The sequence below is a fragment of the Erpetoichthys calabaricus genome, chromosome 15 (assembly GCF_900747795.2).
Source record: "Erpetoichthys calabaricus chromosome 15, fErpCal1.3, whole genome shotgun sequence".
Classification (NCBI taxonomy): domain Eukaryota; kingdom Metazoa; phylum Chordata; class Cladistia; order Polypteriformes; family Polypteridae; genus Erpetoichthys; species Erpetoichthys calabaricus.
The window spans coordinates 77106808-77131667 of record NC_041408.2 but is presented as its reverse complement, the minus strand read 5'-3'; the positions used below and the strand labels follow the sequence as shown (position 1 = coordinate 77131667).

Below are 24860 nucleotides of genomic sequence, written 5' to 3'. Positions count from 1 at the left end.
AGTATTGAGCAAAGGCTGTGAATACTTATGTACATGGAATTTCTCAGTTTTTTTATTTTTAATAAATTTGCAAAAACCTCAAGTAAACTTTTTTCATGTTGTCATTATGGGGTGTTGTGTGTAGAATTCTGAGGAAAAAAATGAATTTAATCCATTTTGGAATAAGGCTGTAACATAACAAAATGTGGAAAAAGTGATGCGCTGTGAATACTTTCCGGATGCACTGTATATTTATATTATATATATTAATATTATACATATATACAACTTCTCTTCAAAACACAAACCAACCACTTCATTAAGTATATACCTTGGCATACGATGTATACAATTTCCCACTGATATTTTAAAGAAAAGAAAATGGCCAAGGTATGGCCAGTGTACTGTTCAACATTAAACAAATGATGTCTTAATACTTACTCAAAGTGACGTTTTATCTGATCTTCTGATGCATATTTTGATATCCCAATAATAAATAGGGTGCGCTTTACCTATAAAAAAACAGGTTTATTAACTTGATCTGGTTTATTACTGAATTTAAAAAAAAGTTGCTACATAAATCTTAATTTTGCAGTAAAATTTACTCTTCTTCAAATGGCACTATATAAAAATTAAAATATGAAGTGCAATGCCAGCAGAAGAATATCCTAAGCCTCTCTTCTGCTGCAGTGGATATCTGAACAATGTTTAGAATAACTTCAACTAAAACATAGCTAGTCCTGTTGTGGACTCTAGAGTAATTATCTTATGCTTCAGCTGTTGTTAATGATCCCACCACTAGAAAGACATTGGGGAAAAATGGTATCAATGGTACAGCAGCAACACTGCAGACAACAACCACTAATAAAAGTGTGAATGCATACCTCATGTTTAACAAATGGATGATACTGAAAACGTCTGGTATAAATGTCTATGGATATAGAAATCAAAATGTGCAACTTTGTTTTAAATATGGGCCAAAATGTGTTTTGGAAAAAGTTGTGGTGAAAACTGTCAGAGGTGGTGTTCAGTCTTGCCGAAAGGAGGCACAATATCCCCAAAAACTTACTTTCTGTGAAATTGTGGGCAGGGTCATTAAATATTGAAATATAAATATTTAAATTAATATAATAAAAAAACCTGAAATAAAATACATCAGAAAAACCTTACTGTCATGGCACATTTTTGCTATAGGCTCGCACATGTTGGCTATCATAGACAAAGGCGGCGGCAGCAGCAGCTCCATCACAAGATGGCGCAAACTTTTAATTTTCATGTGAATTGCCCACAAACTGACAAGTACACCTTGATCAAGTATTGTTAACTGACCTTAACACCTCAAAGATGGTTAAGTGTACTGGGAGAAGTCAGTGTCATTTTTTTTTTTTTTTTTTGCCATCATTGAAGGAAACGTGAAAAAACATATGCTTACTCTGTATCAAAGGATTCTTCACTGGAAAATCTTTGTTAAGTTAAAGTTGAGCCCAACAGCCAGATAACAAACGGAATTACAAGAAAATCTACATCAGATAGGTAAAGAAATTGAATGTTTTCCAATAATCTAGTTCAGTTTTCCCCAAAATAAATTCTAAAGTACTAGTGTGCTTCCTGGTTTTCTTCACAATTTACTAAAAAGAAGTACTGTAAATAACTGCCTGTATATGTACTTCACACTCCTAAATATTATTTGGTTATTTCTAGTTTTAATGTTTCAATACATAATTACCTGTCAATGTGGAATTTAGAAAACACCTGCATTTTTAGTTACAAGAACCCATTAGTTTTCTTAGCAAATTTGTTAAGATTGTCATTTTTTGTTCTGTCACAATGTCTGTTATAAAAGTAGCACTTGATTTTGAATCCTTCGTGAGTGGATGTGTTCAATTTAGGACACATTGTTATTTGCACCAATTGATATTACTAGCATTTTGGGAAATGCTTAAAAGAAGTTAACAAAAAAAAAAAGCTGCTTATGAGAATGATTAACTTTTTTATATTAAAAGAAAATTAATGAATATTATATATCAATTCTTAAAAGCAATGACAATGCTTTCCCATTTCAGTCCTAGAATGATTTAAATAATGAAATGGTTTATAATACTAACATCAATAATTTTCAATGTTTTTAAACTTAATGAGAAATATGTAGAATTTTATTAACACTGATGCTTGGCAAACAAAAAAAAAAAAACAAAAAAAAACAATGTCACCAAAAAATCTAGCTAAATTAAGAAATGTAATGGATCAACCAATAGAACTTTTATGTGATAATACTGAATTTGGAAAATACTTTCCACTGACTATTTTTTCTACCCACTCACTTTTTGAATTTGATTTCTCTATTGCGAGATTTTGAGGAACCACATCCTACTACAGCTGTGTCGGGCACAAAGCAGGAATCAGCACTAAATGAACTTACCATTCATCGGCAAATCAATTCACTTCTAGAGATACCAACTAACTTACCATGCAGGGAAAACACTTGCAAACACAATGAGAAAATATATAACAGAGAAAGTAATTGAGACAGAAGTTAAACAGCATTTTCTCTAGCTGAGAGGTATAGTATATAATCATGTAACTGAATTACGTAACTGGGGCTAAAGGTGTAAGGCTAAGTTGCGTGGGAAGTAGGGAAGAATCTCTAGAAAACAACTGGAAAGAAATGATGCTTAGTTTTGTATATAACATAATGTTGATTCACTTATTTTTAGTATTATTTTGCTTCATTTTGACTTTCAGTCGAGGCAACGCTACATTGTAGACACACCTATCATCAATTTCCATTTAGAATCACTCTACATTATTTTTCAGGATTAATTTCAGTTGATAAGCTTACCAAATCATCTTCTTTGTAGTGCATTTTTGAGGTATGTCTTCTCATACTATAGACAGTTAACAGGAGATAAAGGAAGGCAAAAGATGTGTGTAACCACAGCAAATTATTCCTGATAAAAGAGAAAGCAATATAGATATGAGTGACCTTACTTTGATAAAAATGTAAATGTTGAATATGTTGTTAATTAAAAAGGTTATTAGTTCTTACAACTTTAAAAACATTGATATTTTTGTCACAAGTGTATTTCATCTAAAATGTTATTAGTCAAGCTTGTATAAAATAATTAGAACATCATAAGTGTCTATATTAGATGTTAACAAGTTCATTTCTGGAGGACTGTAGTGGTTTCAGGTTTTATCTTCCAGCCCAGTCTGTTAATTAGAAGTCAGTTGTTGCTCATGCAACAATGTTGTGCTTCACCTTGCTTACTAAGATTCCTATTCATTAATTGCACCTTTTATCCGTCAGCAGTTGCAAGTACTGTTTTTAAACCGCATCTTGTTTTATAAAGTAGCTTCCAGTAAACAATGACATGCAAATAACACAGGACCCAGAAGTACACCATTTAACCTGATCTCATTTACAACTATGTGTGTTTTCTATTAAATATTTGGAAAGAAATGGAAGAGAAAGTAAAGGACTGAGAATTGCTAATCTGCTGATGCCTACAAATAATTTAAGTGATATCATCCATCCATCCATTTTCCAACCCGCTGAATCCTAACTACAGGGTCACGGGGGTCTGCTGGAGCCAATCCCAGCCAACACAGGGCACAAGGCAGGAACCAATCCTGGGCAGGGTGCCAACCCACCGCAGGACACACACAAACACATCCACACACCACAGGGCCAATTTAGAATCGCCAGTCCACCTAACCTGCATGTCTTTGGACTGTGGGAGGAAACCGGAGTGCCCGGAGGAAACCCACGCAGATACGGGGAGAACATGCAAACTCCACGCAGGGAGGACCCGGGAAGTGAACCCGGGTCTCCTAACTGTGAGGCAGCAGCGCTACCACTGCGCCACCGTGCAACCCTAAGTGGTATCACCAGAAGGAAAAAAATGTATATCCATCCATCCATTTTCCAACCCGCTGAATCCGAACACAGGGTCACGGGGGTCTGCTGGAGCCAATCCCAGCCAACACAGGGCACAAGCACAAGGCAGGGAACCAATCCCGGGCAGGGTGCCAACCCACCGCAGGACACACACAAACACACCCACACACCAAGCACACACTAGGGCCAATTTAGAAACGCCAATCCACCTAACCTGCATGTCTTTGGACTGTGGGAGGAAACCGGAGCGCCCGGAGGAAACCCACACAGACACGGGGAGAACATGCAAACTCCACGCAGGGAGGACCCGGGAAGCGAACCCAGGTCCCCAGATCTCCCAACTGCGAGGCAGCAGCGCTACCCACTGCGCCAATGTGATGTGTGAGAATGACAACCCATAAAATTAAACAGCTTTTAATTGGAAAGATTGACTTCTAATTAAGCAACTGGTTTGTAACAAAATCCTGACGACATTGCAGCCCTACAGGACTAATCTTGGGGATGGCTAGTCTGAATGTGTGCAAAGATAACAGATGAATTGCTAATTATCAGTTAGTAAAACATAAAAACAGGTTATCAAACGTTCAGGTATTTCTTTGGACTTTATAATAAAGAAGGAGAATAAGGGAAATGGGTAGCTTCCTAACTGGGAAAAAGTACAAAAAAATAAACCATTGCTGTTTTTTAGTTAAATAATGAAACACGGAAGGTAGGGTCTTTGCTCACATTTTTTTCAAGTTGGTACTGTTTTGAATGTGTTTATAAATCTTTTCTTTATGCTTCTTGTTGGCAACTTTTTACATATTATAACATTAGCATTTACTCATGTACACATATCGTACATATATTCTGAAATATCCCATAATATTTGCTGACTTAATCTCACTACTATATTAGATGGTGTCTGATTAATATACTATTTTAAGGGGAAAAAGGCCTGCCAAATACTTAGACAGATGGAGTGACAGCAGTGAGCTAACAGTAACAGGAGAGAAAGTCACATTATAAAATTAGAAGCTTTAAAAACAAGTGGTTACTTTAATCTATTTTGAATAGGACAATCTGTCAAGTCAAATGCCAAATAAAAAAAAATTGCTTTAAGTACACTACTTGCAACATAAAAGATTATTTTCTTTCATAACACTGTTAAACAGTAAATTAATCAGATACAATTATATTTCAAATGAAATGTTACCAGCTACAGAGTGCTTCCATTCATTAACTAATTCATGCAAACATCCAAGTTAACATTAAATCCTAGCAACAATTATCTGCGATTTGTTCAAGATGACGCCAAGAAACCTTGTATGAATTCCCCTTTACCTTCTGTACAGTCACACATTGTTTCGTAGCACCTCAGTGTACTGTAAGGCAACTTCTAAGATCATGGCTTACTACTTAAGGGAAAACCAGATCACCCCAAAAAACTTAGGAAATAATCAAAATGTCAAAGCACACACATACTTAAAATCATACTGCATGATCTTAAGCCAAGTATTATCTTTACATTTTGAAATCTTGGCACAATCATTTTAAAATTTCATAAAATACTGTGCTGATCAAAAATCTCTAGGAACACAAAAAAAAAACAGATTTAAAATAAATGGTTAAGATTCTTTGGAAGATTTGGCACCCTGATTACAAGCGAGTAACAGGTTTAGTTAATCAAAAATTCTAATAGCAACAAGCATACATCTTCAAACTATACGACAAAGCAACAGACTCAAACGTAATTTACATACAGAGTGCAGTGTAACCATCTTAAAATTTATCATTCCATAATAATACCCAAATATTATAATACATGTTTAAAGGAAGTAGAGCCTACACAAACTCAATGTGAAGCAATACAAAACTGCCAAATGACTTAAAACTGTGTTTTAAGAATTTATAGAACATAATGATTTACATATTAGACAGAAGATACATTTTTGTAGGGCAAATTTAAAAAAAAAAAAAAACAAAACCTTCTAAGATATATTTCTGATTTACTGTCCATATTTCTAGCAAAAAGTAAGAGATCAGTGTTAAAATACTTACTCAGATTTCAAGTTTGCTATAGTGGTTCGTCCAAAACTATAAGCATTATTTTCTGAGAAAAAGGGAAACAAATATACATATTTTCCATATGAATTAATTACAAATTACACTTTAGTTCCTATTACGTGCAAGGAAAGAAAATCTACCCATTTCATATATTTACTGTATATACACAGACCTACAAATACATATTTACATTTGATGGTCAAAAGTCCTATCTTCCATTGAAGAAGGCAATTCCACAAAGCATTAGTTTAGCACGGGTTTCAGTGCACCAATTTTTACGTATGTACATATTTAACATTATTTTAGCAAAAAAGCATGTGTTTTGTAAGCTTTGAGCATAGGACTGAATAACTGACATATGGATTTAATGCTGTATAGAACTGATCAATACTGGCTTCTATAACTGTATATCATAAACCTTCTCTCAATTATGCATGAAAACATAAAATTAAAAACTTTTCTTAATCATCACTATAAAGTATAAAGTAACATCCAAAAATTTTTATTTTTTGGTGATTCATGATCTTCACATAATCTTATATAGTATATGTTTTTATATGGTGGCTTATCAATATATTATTAAGGTTGTATTGCATCAAAGATTATTTCTTTGCTTCAAAATTTTCAATTACATAAACAAGAGTTAAAGGAATACAGTAAAAACAGTGTAAATGTTTCACATTCAATAAAAGTAACAGAATTTTGAACGGAAATGGTTGTTGACAAAAATCAAATAAAATATCATTAAATACATCCATCCATCCATTTTCCAACCCGCTGAATCCAAACACAGGGTCACGGGGGTCTGCTGGAGCCAATCCCAGCCAACACAGGGCACAAGGCAGGAACCAATCCCAGGCAGGGTGCCAACCCACCGCAGGACACACACAAACACACCAAGCACACACTAAGGCCAATTTAGAATCGCCAATCCACCTAACCTGCATGTCTTTGGACTGTGGGAGGAAACCGGAGCGCCCGGAGGAAACCCACGCAGGCACGGGGAGAACATGCAAACTCCACGCAGGGAGGACCCGGGAAGCGAACCCGGGTCCCCAGGTTTCCCAACTGCGAGGCAGCAGCGCTACCCACTGCGCCACCGTGCCGCCCTATCATTAAATACATTTATGGCTAATTTCACTGCCATATTGTGAAAGCAATGCTCAAACCACTGTTTAATAAAGCTGAACTAATATGAAGCCAACTGAATTATGAATCAGAAGAAGCAGAGTTTTATAACAGAAGAGTCAAACTGATAGACATGCCTTAAACATAATATGACCAGAGTCAAAGAGATCTAGTGGCTTACAAAAATCACTCCAAGTGAATTCTGTGCAGGATATCTATGAACAGAATTAACTAGAAACACTCCATTAACATTTCAAAAAATATCTATATAACTGCTGTGAGAAATAGTGTTACCATGTAGCGACAGTACATATACTTGGCTGTTAAGAATTATAAAATGCTCAAAGGATAAAATTTTGTCTAAGCATGCAGGACTTTTTTTCTGTATCATGTCTAAAACAGGCGGCACGGTGGCGCAGTGGGTAGCGCTGCTGCCTCGCAGTTGGGAGATCTGGGGACCTGGGTTCGATTCCCGGGTCCTCCCTGCGTGGAGTTTGCATGTTCTCCCCGTGTCTGCGTGGGTTTCCTCCGGGCGCTCCGGTTTCCTCCCACATTCCAAAGACATGCAGGTTAGGTGGATTGGCGATTCTAAATTGGCCCTAGTGTGTGCTTGGTGTGTGGGTGTGTTTGTGTGTGTCCTGCGGTGGGTTGGCACCCTGCCCAGGATTGTTTCCTGCCTTGTGCCCTGTGTTGGCTGGGATTGGCTCCAGCAGACCCCCGTGACCCTGTGTTCGGATTCAGCGGGTTGGAAAATGGATGGATGGATGGATGTCTAAAACAATGTAGCTTTTTCTCTAAATCTGGCCATACTCTCAAGTTAACATCTAGAGGGTAATAGTGGACAAAAACTTCAGGAAGTTTTTCAAATACTGTATATTATATATATATATATATATATTAATAAAATACAGTTTCTAAATGAATGGTATAACAGTACCTTGTATTTACTTTTTGCTGTGTGATATGTTGTATGTACTCTAAACTGCAATCTGAGACCGATGTATGTCACCTTTACTGTGTAACCACCATTCCAAATATCACTTTGGTGATTTTCAGCATTTTCAGGGCTTAAGAATATTTGCTAATTTGATTTCCCGAAAAAGCAAATGTTAAATAAGCAATTATAGGTGTCTTCTAAAGATAGCAGCTATGGTAAAAAAAAATATATGAAAGAGTGTATTTGAGTGTAACGCAAAAGGTCATGAAATGCTGCAGGTTCTGAAATTCAGAATAACTCTAATTGCATATACAAATAATTCTATTTCTCACTACAATCACTTTCAATAAACATGGCATCTTACAGTCTACAATCAAAGAGTGACTCACAGAAGAAAATATTAACATCTTTACTAAAACAGTGTAAAAAAGTCTTCAAAGCCATCCTGAAAAACTTCAGTAAATAGTTTTTTTTACCATAGCTGTTGTTTATCATGCAGAAAAGATGTTACATCAATGTATTTACTGTACTGTATTATATTTTCTATTGTTATTACTTTACAATTAATAACATTCTAAATTATTTTAATATTAATATGCTGTGTTTTTCTGGTAACTGTTACAAAATACTATTCATGCAGGGACTGGATTCACTGTACTGGCTAAAAATGAAAATATTTCTTTACAAATGTAAGTAATTATTTTCTTATGGTTACTGACACTTTGACAAAAGATAACATACCAAGTAGATCTCCAGAAAAGTTTACAGGCAATACTATTCCCACAGACAAAACTCCCACAACAACCAACAGTCCAATGATATGCCTTTGGAAGGACAGATAATGAACAGCATCACCACCACACTTTTCTCGGATCTCCTCATCCCTGTAGATGAATCACAAACTAATCAGAATCACAAGACAGTAAAAGGCAACAACACCACAATTAATGCTTTGAATAATTTTCAGAAAATGCATAGTGATTAACCTGTAAAAAAGGGTTAATAAAATTAGTTTTCCATCAGCACAAGACTTATCTGTGCCAATTCAATTTAGCATGAACTCTGTTAAGGAAGAAAATACAAGTAATCCATGTTGAGTAGCTATTTGACTAAACATGTAATAGGAAACGCCAAATTTAAGTCTTAAAAAAATGAAGTGTAGTCATAATAGGGAAAGCAAGTTAGAAAAACTGGTTCCACTGTGTCAGTTTAAGATATATGAATCTATTAAATCTCTAACACTAATTACTAAGACACCTCCTTTAAAGCAAAACCAGTCACATGATTTTCACTAGAATCAAAATTGCAATGACTGCATTTTTTCTTTATTGCAAAAAACTACAGTATGTATTCCTCTTACAAAAACTCTACTCTAGCCTGTAAGGGGAGTCCATTAAAAATAATATATAGGTGGATGTTCTGAAGAATTAGACCTCTGTTTACATAACTTTTTTCCTATTACAGAGTAATAGTGTAAGCAAATTTCCCAACCACTAAATGCAAGTGAGGAATAACCACAGTACAATATAAATCAGAAGAAGTAATGCCATAGTTGTACAATGGTGGGGATTCATTTTTAATATTATGTGCAGTTGTTACCAACACAGCATAGTATAGTAAAGGCACCAATGTCCTTTAAAAGTTAAAAAGAAGTTGGACATGCCCAGTTCCATTGTTATTAAGACCAAATTAAACGAACAGAATGGAAAAAAAAAATTAGTATTAGCATTTCAAGAGGATGCTGGACTTAATGCTTCTACCCAGCTCAAACAAGTGGTGATCTAATGGTCTGGAATTGTGGCATTTTTAATTTTGTTCCCTTTCCTTCCCTCATTCCTGCACTGATTCATGTCGCTATGAGTATGACTTAATTTTGAAAAACTGTGTAAGCTGAATCATGGCGTCTTAATTACAATTTCTTACTCAAGACTAAAACTTAAGTGTTGAAACAAGTATTAAGGGCACTTTAAAGTCACTTAAAACATTTTAAAAGTGATAAATCATTTGCACCTAACTTTAGAAAAAGTGTGAAAATAACAATACTGTACAGTTTAACTTTATCCTTTACTTATAAAAATACCACAGTGCTTTAAAGTAGAAATATAAATTAAAGGACGCACTAAATTTTATGTCTTACACTGAATATCATATATTCGGTAAACAATTCATTTGTTTAAAGAACTGAAAGCTGCCCATTCTTGCATAATCAATGCTTGGAGTTTGTCAAAATTTGTGGGTTTTTGTTTGTCCACCCACCTCTTGAGGATTGACAAGTTTTCTATATTGACTCTCTGCATAAACTAAATACTTTATGTCTTCACTGCTAAAAAGTGAAAGTCTGCAGCATAATACAGAGAAAAAAAATGTTCTGTGACTCGGCTGGTACATAAAATTGCTTTGATTGTTGAGTGACAATTCAATATAACCATTAACTTGTGTCATGATGCTCAACACTTTATTTAAAAGATCACATTAAATCAGTATCAAAACTGATAATATTAAGATCATACATTTTGTAATAATATGAACTTACTTTATTCTGAAGATGGCAGTCAACCAAGAACAGAATCCCTACAAAAACGGAAACATAGGCTTAGCATATATGCATCTAAATTGACTCAGAATCACTTACTAAAAACTGCCCATATCATTTATTCAAGTGCTAAATTGTGTCTATCTACAGTATATATACCAATGGCTTGTGGACAGGCTATTGGTTACTCAACATTTCAATTGAGAAAAATTGAGACACTGATTGGCAGCAAAGGTGCCTCTTATTAATACAAAAGTTTAAAATGACAATGGAAGTAATTAGATCACTCATTTTCTTTGTGTAATTATTTAGGTGCATTCGCACGCGCCCCCCCCCCCCCCCCCCCCTTTACATGTTTGATTTGGTTTAATATGCTCTAAATTAGTATATTTCAACAAATACAGATTAAGTATATCTTTGCACATCACTGTTCCTCCGCAGAAAGAAAACCACAAATTAAAATATTAAAAGAATTTTTTTTTTAACTAAGCATTAAAAAGTAGCTAACTTAAACCAGTAGCACTGTCCATGATTCCTTGTCTGAGGGGAAATCACACCTAACAAGTGCAGTTTCTGGATATTTGGCATGTTGAGGACGTCAGATAACAGGATTAGGAATCACAGAGAATGACATATTACACAACTCTATGACAACTTTTCAGCACAGTTGCACATTTCTAAAGGGTCACAAACTTGCTGCATGCAGTTTGTCTGAAGGTTCTCCAGCTATGGCACCTTAAGTGGCAAACTCTATTTATTTTCCTTTTTTAATTCTACTGTGACAAATACCCATCTTTTTTCACACAGTTCAAAGCACCAGAATTCCTTCTTTCTTCGTGAATGCACTGTATACATAATTCTTTCAGGTGAGAACTCTTTGGTTGTCAGCACACACACACACACACACACACACACACACACACACACACGCACACACACTAGCCTACCACTTCAACTTGTCAGGGCAAGTTGTGAAATAATAAATAAATCATGAAAGTAATGAAAGAATATTCAACTTACATAGTCTCTTTGATCAAAGTCTACTGAACTAGAGACTGATGTCAGACGTTCATATCTGTCCGGTGTTTCTGAATGAAGTGCTGAAGCAACACTAAAAAAAAAATATATATATATATATATTAAGAAAAGAATACTTCATAAAACAGAATTTTCTTGGTTTACAAAAAGTGAATGCCTCACTTATTACTAAGGAGAGCTTTAGCTTTGATGTAGTTTATTAATGGTTACACACACATTATATTATATATATATATATATATATATATATATATATATATATATATATATATATATATATATAAACAAACAAACAGGATATGTATACAACTGCAAGTTTTGACTCATATTTAATGTGTTTCCAAGATGAATGTATCAGAATTACAGCAGACCTGTCAAAAAGCTACATCAAAGCTAAAGCTGTTGTTAATAATATTAACTGTAATGTTGTGTATGAATGTTTATTTCATTAAATTTAAATGTTATAGGTACATTACAACCTCATTTTTTTATATAAACTACAATATTGCTCTTTAATTTGCTTAAATAAAAGACTCAATTTTTTTAAGTGAGAATTTTAAATAAGAAGCTGATTTACAAAGAAATGGGAGGTTTATAGATCAAGTAATAAGCAGCAGAAGAAACTACAAAAGTTCAAAAAGAAGAAAAGAGTTAGTTCTTAGTTGTTAAAGTAAAAGACATGCCCCACACTAGTCACTGAAGATGTTATTTTGCCATTTAGTGAAACAGAAGTAATCAAATTCCAAAATCACAACTGTCTTGCCTCAGAAGCCCTTCATCTGCTGACTTTATGTGTAGTCAAACTTTAATATACTAATGTCACTTTTTGCTTACACAGTTCGATTTAGGGTTTTAACTATTAATGTTAATACTATAAATCTGTGAAATATAAGATTGTGAATCGTTCAAAATAATATGAACTCTTGAATTAATCTGTCCTAAAATATGATCCGAAGTTTGCACCAGTTTTTAACCATGGATAAAAGCCCCCAACACACAAATGAACTTTTTGATGATGCTACTTAACACAGTCAGATCAGAACACACTTTTTTTTTATAAAACATGATTTGTGTGTAACAGGTCCTGATCAGAAGAGATTTCTGAGTACTCCTGAAAATAAAGTGGTCAATGCTCATGCAGCTGTAAATGGTTAATAAAATTCTTAAGACATTTTAAACTTCTACAATCTACTATATGTCAGACATCATATAAACAGAAGATTCTACAGTCGAACTTCTTCCCTGTAGGTCTGAATATACAAGAAAGTGAAGCCAAATACTAATTGCGGGAAATTTTGAACTTGTTTTCAAACATTATTCCAACTACTGCAGTGCATCACACAGTGGTATTCATTCATTCATCCAGCATAAGGTCATAGGGCCTGGGACCAGAAAGCTGAAAATAACATTGGCTGTATCTCTAGTTGAAAGCAAAGAATGGGCACTTGCTAATGCACACTCCATCAGTGGGACAATTTACATCCCTTGATAAACGTAACATTATGTGCTTTGCCCATAGAAGGAAAGAGCAGCACCTAAAAAAAAATAAATGTGACTTATTAGAACACATACTGTACAAATTCCACACAAAAGGTAATCTGACTAGGATCAAATTAAAACCCAAGTACTGTGAGGCAGTAACAATGATTTCTGTGCTTTTTATGTTGCTGGATAACAGCATTAATAGAATTATTCCACATAGTATTTTTCATTGCTAAGCAATAAACTGAATGCATATTGTACATGAGCATTAGTTGAAGCATTTGCATAAAAAAGATTTATTTTTACATATATCAGTGGAATAATGGCATCATGCTGCTCTTTTCTACATAAAATATAATGTAACAGAATAAATGAAAAAACTTCATATATTTAAAATACAGAATCTAAATCCTCAGTACGTCACAGGAGGGATATTACCTGTCTGATTATCAGTGATGAAGAGACAGGCATTCTGGAAATGCACAATTACATATGAAAGAAGTGCAGATTATATAGAATATCTGAAGTTTATGTACTTTAAAATATTAATCTACATATCAATTAACTAAGAATTAGTGAATGAGGAAAAAACAAAAAAGATTATAAGCCTTTGGCAATTGAGGGCGTGAAGGCATCCATATACATAATATCTGGTGTGTTTCATCATCATCATCATCATCATCATTATCATCACTAGTTTAATGGCCATCTTCTAGGTTTACTCAGGTTACCCCCTATAACAAATAATTCTTGGAGTGCAGCAGGCTATATCTTTTAAGAGTAGTCCAAGGTTTACAATTTACTAAAAGTAATGACAAAGAACTACAGGGCACAACTTTGTTTACAGTTTACAGTTTTAAGATTAGGTTCAAAACTTGCTTTCATTAACAACAATAGTAAAGAATGAATTCTCACAGAAAAGGAAAATTGATGACCATCCATAAATTATCATCTGCCTATCCACTTTTTAAATTTGCTCAATCAAAATTGAGACTCGTAAAGAGCATGGCAGAAATTAAATTTGAAGGACCAATGTTCCTTTGCAAGGTAACTTACAGTCACCAATTAACTAAACCTGTACATATCTGATATGTGGGAGGAAAGCCAGAATACCTAGAGAAAAACTTTGCAAACAGTTCCCAGGCCAGTATTAAAACCCAACTTCAAGTTGCTATTAAATCTGAACAAATTGGAAAAGTTGTATGCCCAGACAGCTGTTCTGTAGGATTTTATACAGAAATCTGGCAAATTGGATTCATTAAAACAAGATATATGTATTAAAAGCCAGAGAGAAAAGCTCCAACCTAAAATAATATACCACTTTCATATTTCTAACTTACAAAGAAAAATAAAAACCTAACAGAATGCAATCCTGTTAAACATCAGTGTTAAGATTATGGTCAAAGCTCTCACAAACAGAAGCCAAAAAGTGCAACTACAAAATAATAGTAAGACTTATTTATTGTATTTGAGTAATTAGATGAGAGTGATGACAGATCTTCTTAACAAGCAGAAAATAACAGAAAATGTATCACATGTAGGGTTATTTGAGCATTGACTGATAGAATAAAACACTTAATCTAATAAAGACAATTGAATCAATTTGCTGGTTTCATTTCTTATTTGAAATGTATAAGAATGGAATATATGATAGTACATCTTGTTCAGAAAAAGACCAATGAAATGTTAGAAAGAATCCCAGATACCCTGCTAGACCAGATACAAAGAAAAAAGGCAAGGTGAATGAAAGGGGAAAAAAGAAGAGTTTAACACAAAAAACTTAACATACTATTCCCGTTCTTCTCTGTAATCTCTTTGATTCCGTCTCTGTCTTAAAAATAAAACATAAAAAAAACATTTCATTTTAAAATAATAAAGTACATTAATGAAAATGTAATGAATATGCTATAAATCATATAATATATGATATGAAAATGCAGCACGTACACATAAACCGAAAAAATAGTTTTAAGTTATTTCAGATGGCAAAAATATTCCAAAACTAAGAACCAATCATAATCTGATGAAAACTGGAAGTTTTAATTAAAGCACTTCCATATGTCAAGATGATTTGAATAATGCAGGGGTACCGCCTTAAAAATAAATGATTTTAAATATAAAGTAATGGTTTTGTTTTTAAGACATTTGTGTGCCAACTGATAGAAAACAATTGACCAATTAAGAAATGAAAAAGGAATAAAAAATTCCAGGTAATACATTATTTTTAATAAAAAGTATGAAATATCTAATTGGATAACATTCAGAAAGACAAACTCCAGCAAAAAAATAAATAAATAAATAAATAAACCTACTGTACACATGAAATTTAGGACAGAAATACAAATTAAACTTAAAAAAAAAAATCACTGTGTAATAATTTAACCATCTTGACATATATTTGAATTTATATACATGTAAATACGTTAAGTGACACAATGTAAATAGCAGACATTCTAAAATAAATAGTAAAGTTATGAGTGTATCGGGTGGAGTGGTGGCTCTGAGGTAGATATCTGCACTGGTAATTCGAAGGTTGCCAGTTCAAATCCCGTAAACGCCAGAAGTGACTCTACTCCGTTGGGCACCTGAGCAAGGTCCTTAACCTGTAATTGCTCTGTCCTGGGTATGACACTAATTTGCATTCAGCCCTGCAAGTTGGCCCTCCAATCTGCAGGGAAAAACCTGGGGGATTGGTGGCAGAAAAAAAAAAAAAAAAAACATAAAAAACCTCACCTAAACTAGTGTGATGCTGAGGTGTCACCCATTGCATGGCTGCACTCGGGTCCTAATCTGGGATCCCGAGTTGATTTGTCATGTGGTGGGTGCAGCAATGTGCTGTATCAGCGTGTGCTCCTAACCCCTCTCTCTCTCCGAGTATATTCTAAATTACACAGGTACATTCAACTAGTATATATATTAGTATATAAAAGCACTAATGAAGTTCCTTTGAGTTAAATCATCCATTGACTAAAAAGCTGTATGAATGTCTAGGTGTTTTAATATAATTCACTGAAAAGAAATGAACCTGGATAAGAAGCAAAAGACAAAAAAAAAACAAAGTAGAACATTTAGTAGTGAGAAGACCCTTTAATAATCACTAAAAGTAATGTTGGAGAACAAAGTGGGCATTGCCCATTTTTCTAGGTTTTTAGCAGCATACAAGGCTTGTTAAGACAGCAGATTTAACAGGGATGCAGAAATCCAGCTCACTTTCTTCTAAGTCACATTCCAGAATAAAATGCCTGAACTGCAGCTCTTACCGTACCAGAAGGCACCAAATGGTCACCCAAGTCCAAATAAAAACCTATAAGAAACACTTGACAACTATGATGGACAAAATAATGCACCTATGATGAGGCACTGATTTTGTAAGTGGAAGTGACTTTAACCAAATCACAAGAGGTTACACCTTTCTTCAAAAACTAGCTGCACTCACTTTTCCCAATGAAAATGGGATGGCACATCAAACAGCCTAAATGAAGAAAGCACAGAACACCATAAACCAAGGACCACATCGCAAAAATGAAAGAGTTTGGGGGCAAGAAGGATTTTCCACTTGAACCTGGAGTAACAACAGCCACCACTCCACACATCATCCTTATCATAAAACTGTTTATCTGTATCAAGATAAATTAGAACTTTAAACAGCCAGCCTCTTCTGTGTTATACTACAGTATGCTTGTCTGTCTTGTCTACCTTGAGTCCTATCTTATGGTAGTATATATACACTTATCTTATTTCTACAATTCTGGTGTTTATCAAATTAATTGTATTATTCTTTCTCTAAAGTGTGCTTTAGTTACAGTAATACAAGTCTAACGGCCGGTGACCGACTCCTACAGAGAAAAGGTAAAGTAAATAAAGTAGGAGCCTTACCTAATTATTTCATTAATTACTGGCTATGCTGAAGACAAAACAAATAATCAGACAAATGAACTTCTCATTTTTCCAAAAACATTGAAAGCAAAAATGCAAGATGTGCAAACTATTGCCTCAGCAAATATGCTTTTGCAATTTTTTTCTTTCTTGATTTACTCTAAAAGGTGGAGATTTTTGATTTTTTTTCTTTCTTGATTTGTTTTACAAAAGTGGGCTTATTAATTATTGTCTACTTTGAAACATTTAATTAACATAGGTCAATATCAAAATGGTTCAAGACAGATCAAAGTACTCTTGAATCTGTGAATAAAAAGAGATGGAAACGACTCAAACTGATTACAAATCACAACGTAGCTATGTGCACAATAGCATGAGTATAACACATTGATTTTAAAGACGGTCCTAGAAGTGCTTTATTTTGAGTACAAGAAATACAGATACAGAGCTGTTTAAAAGCTGGCATATCCCTATTTTTTTTTTTTATTAAATCAAAACTAGTCCCTAACTTGAGAGGAAAAAAGGAGAGTTGTGTCCACAAATACACATTGTTTGGAACTGTGATTTTTAAACTTTTCCCTTTGACATTTGTGCCAGCAGTACTGTAGAGGAAGATGGGTGAGCAGGTCTGTTTGTGTTTAAGGGGAGAGAGGTCTTTTACCGATTTTCACTTTAATACCAGTAAAACGAACACTGATCATTGCATATAGAATCTCCTGTGAGAAAAGAATCTATTCAGTCAGAGAAGCAACAGCAAAAGCTGATGTTTACAGCAATAAGAAATAAAAAGTTCATTTTACAGTTGAACTTTTTTTTCAACCATATATAAATATTGCAGCAAAACACAAAGAGGTGTCATTGTAGCCAACAAATCTGAGGAGTGGTACAGAAAAGAGTGGATTAGTATAAGGCTGGTATTAAAGTATGTTTCTGTCAGCCTTCAGGATCTGAAAACAAAGGACATGTCTATTATTCCATGATATACTTGAGCATTATTTGGTAGAGCAGTTCAATTAGAATAAAAAAAAAAAATTACCACATCATACTGTTGTGGCTTATCAAGCATTAAGAAACACATACACCATAACATTATCTATACTAAATGCCAAGGTAGACTTTAACCCAGATTTTAAATTTATTGTGAATATGTGCAAGGAGAAATCATTTAACCTGCCTTTTCTCTGTCTGTCCAGAAGTGAAACGAAAAAAATGAAAGTAATTTAAATCATTAATAATTTAAATCATCAATAATTTATGATTTAAATTTTTAAGAAGTTTGTTATCCTCTGTGGTGTGAACAGACATTAACTTAGGGTAAAATGGTTCAGCAAACTTATGCATGACAGGCCTGCAAGTGCAAGAGATGTGAACAAATGTCAAACTAGAAATGTCTTTTAATGGTGCCTATCTTAAAGGTATTGGAAAAAGCCTTGTTTATTACCAGAGCATAATATACTCAAGCGTCCACCAGTATATAGAACAAAGTCAAATGACTACACTGAAGAGTTTATAGGGTCTAACCCTAAACATATTATGCACATTATTTAAGTTAACAGTCAAATCAAAATAATAAAGAAAAGGTTAACTACCTGTCTGCATCTGTCACCAGAGCAAGGCGCCCATAGTCCCAAGCCACCTTTCTCAAAATTGAAAATACAAACAGCAAAACCTGAAAATATAAAGAAACACATAGATCAATACTAGTAACAGCTTGCAGTAAATAAAAAATCTATTTTAGGCACATATTAAATGAATCCAGCAGAAATAATTACACTTGCATTGTAGACAGGAAATAAAGTATTTTATTATCTAAACATTTTCCTTCCATATTAATTGGGCACTGGCAGTGATTAACAACCAGATTCTGTTCTAAATTATCTACATACTAAACCGTACAAAATGTCTCAGAACATACTCACCAGAAAGCACATAAAGTCCAATGCAAGCACAGTGGGTACTCCTCCAAATGGCAGGCCCTGCAATACAGTGCTGCGGATTCTTGCAGAGTAGCAGTATTCTTTAGAAGAGTTAAACCCGGTAACACAGTTTCCCGAGCATGTGCTACTCTCTCCATCCATGGTCATGGCCAACAAGGGGATCATCTTCAGTTCAGCATTTCTTTATCAGAAAAACACAATAATAATAATAATATTGTTAATGAATACAGTAGATTTCATGCCGCCTATTTTGTAGTGGCTTAGGGGAACAGCTGCTTCCTTTGACCACGGTGCTACTCATGGAAACCATAAAGCTTTTCTACTGATAGAAACTAATATAATAAACACTGATGGACAATACCATACCTCAGTTTTTTGTCAAAAAGACAATGTATTGTCAATCTGCTCTTTTATTGATTTATTTAGAAAACTAAGTAGCTCTTTAGCATGTTATCTCTTCAAGGTAAGTGAAGTTTTACCAAGAAAAAATTAACAGAAGGCAGGTAACTCAGCTGCTTGCATGTAATAGTGTGTCAGCCAATTCTAAGTCTAACCCTAATCAAATATACTTTATGTTATACCAATACAATAGGTTTATATTAGATTAGATTAACTTTATTAATCCTTAGTCTCTGTATCAAAAAATACAAAGATATACTACTTGCTATGCAACATTTTAGCTAACCAACAATCAACCTTCTGTTTATGAAGAATGCTTCAGCAAATAATAGAAGATGCAAACATAATTTCAATGTAAAAAAATTATCTATTGTGCATCTTAAGGATAAATATAAGAAAGCCACAAATGACCTTTAGATGATGCAGTCCATTGTTATACACATACTGTGTAATTGAGAATGAATTCTCAAAGAGAACACTTGGAACAAATATGGACAAATTGGTTAGTACCTGTGTAGCTCATTGAAAAAGTGCTGTGTGCCTCCTGAAAAGTGATTAAATTAAAAGCAATTGTCCAATATATATCTGCATGCCTTTGATAATGTCAATGAGAAAAGCAAAGCAAGTGTGGAAAGAGATAAAGTATTGTTTATGCTACAAAGATATTTTAAAACAGCCTGGACAGATTTGTTGGTACCTCTAGAAAAAACCCTATTGAATTAGTGGGATTTTTCAAACTAGCTATTTTCTTTAACTAGTACCACACATGTCTCCAATTGTTCAATCAGTCATTCAACCGATTTAAATGGAGAAAAGTAATTACTCTGCTGTTTGGTATCATCATGTGTCCCACCCTGAACACGGACCAGAGAAAGCAAAGGACAGAATTGTCTAAGGAGGTCAAAAAGAAAATTATAGACAAGCATGATAAAAGCGAAGGCTATAAAACCATCCCCAAGAAGCTTGATATTCCTGTGACATCAGTTGCAAATATTATTAAGATGTTTAAGGTTTATGGGACTGTAGCCAACCTCCCTGGACATGGCCGCAAGAGGAAAAAATCAACCCCACAATGGGCAGTAGAATAGTGAGAATGGTATGGAGAAATAAAAGCCAAGGAAGGACAAATTCTAAAGAGATACAAACTGAACTCCAAAGTCAAGGTCTATCAGTGTCTGATCGCACCATCCATCGCTTTTTGAGTGACAATGGGCTCAATGGAAAGACCCAGGAATACTCCACTGTTGAAAGAAAAATATAAAAAAGCCAGACTGGAATTTGTTAAAATGCACATTGACAAATCACAATTATTCTGGGAGTGTCATTTGGACAGATGAGACAAATTGGAGCTTTTTGGCAAGTGATAGCTCTATGTACACAGGTGAAAAAAATTAAGCTTTCAAAGAAAATAACACCATACCTACTATGAAACATGGAGGATGCTCAGTTATGGTTTGGAGCTGCCTTGCTGTGTCTGGCACAAAGTGCCTTGATTCTGTGCAGCAAACAATGAAATCTCAAGACTACCAAGACATTTTGTAGTGAAACATACTGCCCAGTTTCAGAATGCTCAATTTCATTCACAGAACAATGAGCCAAATCACACAGCTAAAAGCACCCAAGAATGTCTAAGAACAAAACATCAGACTATTCTGAAATGGCCTTCTATGAGCCCTAACTTGAATCCTATCAAACATCTACATGCAGTCTATTTGTGATCAAGTGCAGAGGTCTCATTGAGAGCTCCAAGAATCACTTGATTGTAGTGACTGCCTCAAAAGGTTGTGCAACAAAATATTAGTTTAAGGGTCCTGTAATTTCTATCCATGCCATTTTCATTTATGCACCCACAATAACTCATTTTTATTTATATAACAATTCAAATTCTGGTCTCCTTCAATATACTCCCCATTTGCAATTATGCACCGATGGAGTCTTGGTTTCCACTCGAAGGCATGGAGTAGATCAGTTTCAGTCAGCTGTTTCAAGACATATGATGTTTTCTTCTTTACTGCATCCATTGACTCAAAATGTGTTCCTTTAAGCATCAATTTCAATTTAGGAAAAACACAAGCGCAGAAGATATGCAGTCTTCCCCATAAGCCTCAGTAAGCATTTGAAAAGATTCCGTTGGTGTTTTGTTCAATTTTACTAAAAATTTCAAATTGACATGTTGCTCAACTTTTAAACTTAGCATGATTCCGGCACAAAAGGGGAAACACAACTGCATTAAATGGTGACTGACAATCAACTAAACGGCATAAAGTGTTGTCGTTTGTTGTGCAGGTTTGAACAGGTTTAAACCTGCATGGAAAGTGCTCATAATCAGTTCTCACTGCTTTGTTTAAGAGATAGAAACAGTCTCGCTATTTAATAGACTAGAGGGCTTTGCCCCCTGCTGGTCTCCCTCCCAAGATGTTTTTTTTTTTTTTATAATAGAGAGACATACACCTGTGCAGATACACAAACACATACAATATACACACAAAGACATTACTATTTGAGTATTTTCTGTGTATGTAATATATACACAACCATGTACAGTATATAGGACAACAAATAAAACTGAAAGTTCAATGGCAGACAACTAGGAAACAAGACAGAATAATCAAAGAAGTTACATATGAAAAATCTGATAACAAGGAAAGATGATAATGTATTTACAAAAATTCAGGTATAGAACAAATTTTTCCACAGCCTTAACATAAAATTTGACTAAAATAATGAGAGAAACAAAATAAAGGCAGTATACCAAATCTTCAAGAAATATTGTGACTTAATTTGCATTTCCAATACTATACACATTAAACAGAATATTCCAGATAGTTTGGGCCACCTCCAGTTTGCATATTATTACAACCAGTTCATAGAGGATGGCATGTCTTTTGGACTTCATACCATTCTGGAGCATCTGAATAATACAAACTGGTGTGTATTCGAATGGAGCATATTAAATTTGTAAAATGCACAAGGGATAGGATGCCCAGTTGGGCTACGTCAACCAAAAAATTATTTATAATACAGTGGAACCTCGGTTTGCGAGCATAATTCGTTCCGGAAACATGCTCGTAGTCCAAAGCACTCGTATATCAAAGTGAATTTCCCCATAAGAAATAATGGAAACTCAGATGATTTGTTCCACATATAAAGTAAAAATACATAAAACAAATTAACCTGCACTGTACCTTTGAAAAGAATCATGGCTGGTGTGAGTGAGTTTCTAAACTCTTGTGGGATTGCACCCAACAGGACGACACCGAGCGTCCCAAAGCAATCACAGTCTCCCAGCGCTGTAGCAGTTCGCCGTAAAAGCGAATCCGAAAAGATTGTGGACATGCAAGAAGCACCTCGATGGGTGATACAAGGAACAAGGAACATTATAAATGTGCAGGGCCCTGCCTGACTGCTGTGTCTGTATATAAATAACCGCGCTGTTGCTGTTTCAAGCAGAATAAAGCTGGTGTTGCTAAAGTACTGAGACTCAGCTTCATGTTTTAGGGTGCAATACAGGGACTCGCACGTGCGCACACACAGTCACAATGCTAATGCTGTAGTAAACAGTATACACTCGTACAGATGTTGACTATATGAGTGAGGCACGCCGACTCAGACGGAGAATAGGAGACGATTGCCCACAATCCCGCAGCGAGAGAGATAGAGAGGAACCATTAGCTCAGTTGTGATCACATGACGCTCAGCAGACAAAGGGTATACATACTACTTGTACTGCAAGACCTCGCTCGTTTATCAAGTCAAAATTTATTAAAAATTTTTGCTCGTCTTGCAAAACACTCGTAAACCAAGTTACTTGCAAACCGAGGTTCCACCGTATTACAAAGTTTGCTATTGATATTATTAAATAGGAGTACCAACAACTAGATACAGAGTGACACTTCAAAGTCTGTGCAATAATATTAAAGATCCACTCATTAACTATAAATTGACAATAATGCCTCCTTCAATGATGCTCACTTGCACAAAGAGAAAATCATTCATTTACAGTTTTTTTATGCTACTAAAGTAAATATGCTGCTTACTGTGGCATTCATGGAGAAGCAGGTTAAGGACAGCAACGCAAAGATAATGTAACCTTTATACAGAGTAGTGCTGCCACTCCTTAGAACATTCATTATCCTACAAAGTTAATGTACTGTACACTATGAGCACTTAATATTTAAAACTATATAGTGTTAGACATGTGTTTTGCATTTTGATAACTCATCACATGACAGACAAATGAACATATTACACAGGAGAAATACAATTTCAAATGATTAACAGATGAACATTAAAACAGGTAGACACATAAAATTAAATGTTAAAAGCAAACATATTATTAAAATTACTTTTTGAAAGTGGTCCTTTATTTGGTCCCCAATTTATTTATCTACTTGACATTCAATAAGACATGAAACAAGAGAAATACTATAAAGCTACCAGAAATGGAACAGACAGGAACCAGCACCCCATGCATGATACAATACATTATTGAGAAGGATACAATCAAGAAAGCACAGGATGGAAGCAAACAAATAGCCAAAGTATCCTTCCTTCCTCATTAAAAAAGGTGCTAAACTAGCCTTAAACTGCCAATTCATTCCATATAAAGAGCTGATCTGAATGATTAAAAAAATACGTGAAATAGTTTATAGGCATTGCTCAAGCTTATTTCAAATAGACAACATAAAATATTTTAATGACAAAAAAAGTATTTTCTGTAGCATGGGAAAGTTTCACTTTTCCTAACAATATTAAGGATTAGATGAAGTTATACAAAAAGCGGAGCTGAAATAAAGTTTTTATTTTATATATGGATGTGATTTAAAGCACCTGAATAATTTTACAAAGTAAATAAAGAATTTCTTTATCCAATTCAAGATTTTTTAGTTTCAGGTATTTAAAAATGATGCTCAAAATACACTGATAAATAAAACTCTAAAGAAAATCAGACAGAAATGGGAATGTCCAGTTTCTGAGATTTCCTGTGCAGTATGTAATAAATCCCTTTGCATAATCCCATGTGTGTGATGACTACAGCGGTTACGAGGTCAAATTTCAAGAAGCCTCAGTCAGGAAGTCCACAGTTTCTCTCGGGTCTCTCTACAGCAAATAGGTCTAATCTTTTTATGACTCAAATCATTACATTCTACTCTAGTTCCATCAACAGGAACACAAATAAAAAGAGATCCTGATCATCCTGTTCCTGTGTGATAACTACACTCTGAAGTGTAGATACATACTATATATTAGTAATATTAGTCCTTTCCACCCCTCTATACTAGTCCGTCCCATATTTCTTGATTCTCCTGGTAAAGATGAGTTATAAAAAAATTCATCTTTTGGTGAAATTACCTTTATCTCACACTGAAGAAAATGAGATAAATTCAAACCTGAAATAAATTACTGAGAAAAAAATAATTCCTCATCAAGAAATAATTATTTTTAACAAAATGACACATGCCATGATTATTGAAACACTTGCATTTAACACTTTGTAAAACGGCACTGAATCTTCTCCTAAAACATCTTATAGATTTGGAGAATACAGGGCAGGGAATCAGACCGTTCCATTTTCACAGAATCTCTCCAGATCATTCAGGATCTTAG

At 34.5% G+C, this 24860-nt stretch overlaps 1 protein-coding gene across 2 annotated transcripts in view; it reads right to left on the bottom strand.

Annotated features, from left to right (window-relative positions):
- LOC114666191 (CSC1-like protein 2) overlaps positions 1-24860 on the bottom strand; it is a 95582-nt gene that overhangs the window by 31273 nt on the left and 39449 nt on the right. Inside the window, exons 3-11 of one of the 2 annotated variants that reach the window (XM_028820951.2) lie at positions 18837-19035; positions 18507-18586; positions 14831-14872; positions 11542-11632; positions 10522-10559; positions 8730-8872; positions 5918-5969; positions 2819-2927; positions 421-491 (exon numbers count right to left, since the gene is read on the bottom strand). In XM_028820951.2, the coding sequence (XP_028676784.1) occupies positions 421-491; positions 2819-2927; positions 5918-5969; positions 8730-8872; positions 10522-10559; positions 11542-11632; positions 14831-14872; positions 18507-18586; positions 18837-19019 (809 nt within the window). In that variant the 5' untranslated portion in view covers positions 19020-19035. The remainder of the gene's footprint in view (positions 1-420; positions 492-2818; positions 2928-5917; positions 5970-8729; positions 8873-10521; positions 10560-11541; positions 11633-14830; positions 14873-18506; positions 18587-18836; positions 19036-24860) is intronic. The other variant, XM_028820954.2, reaches the window with a different exon arrangement.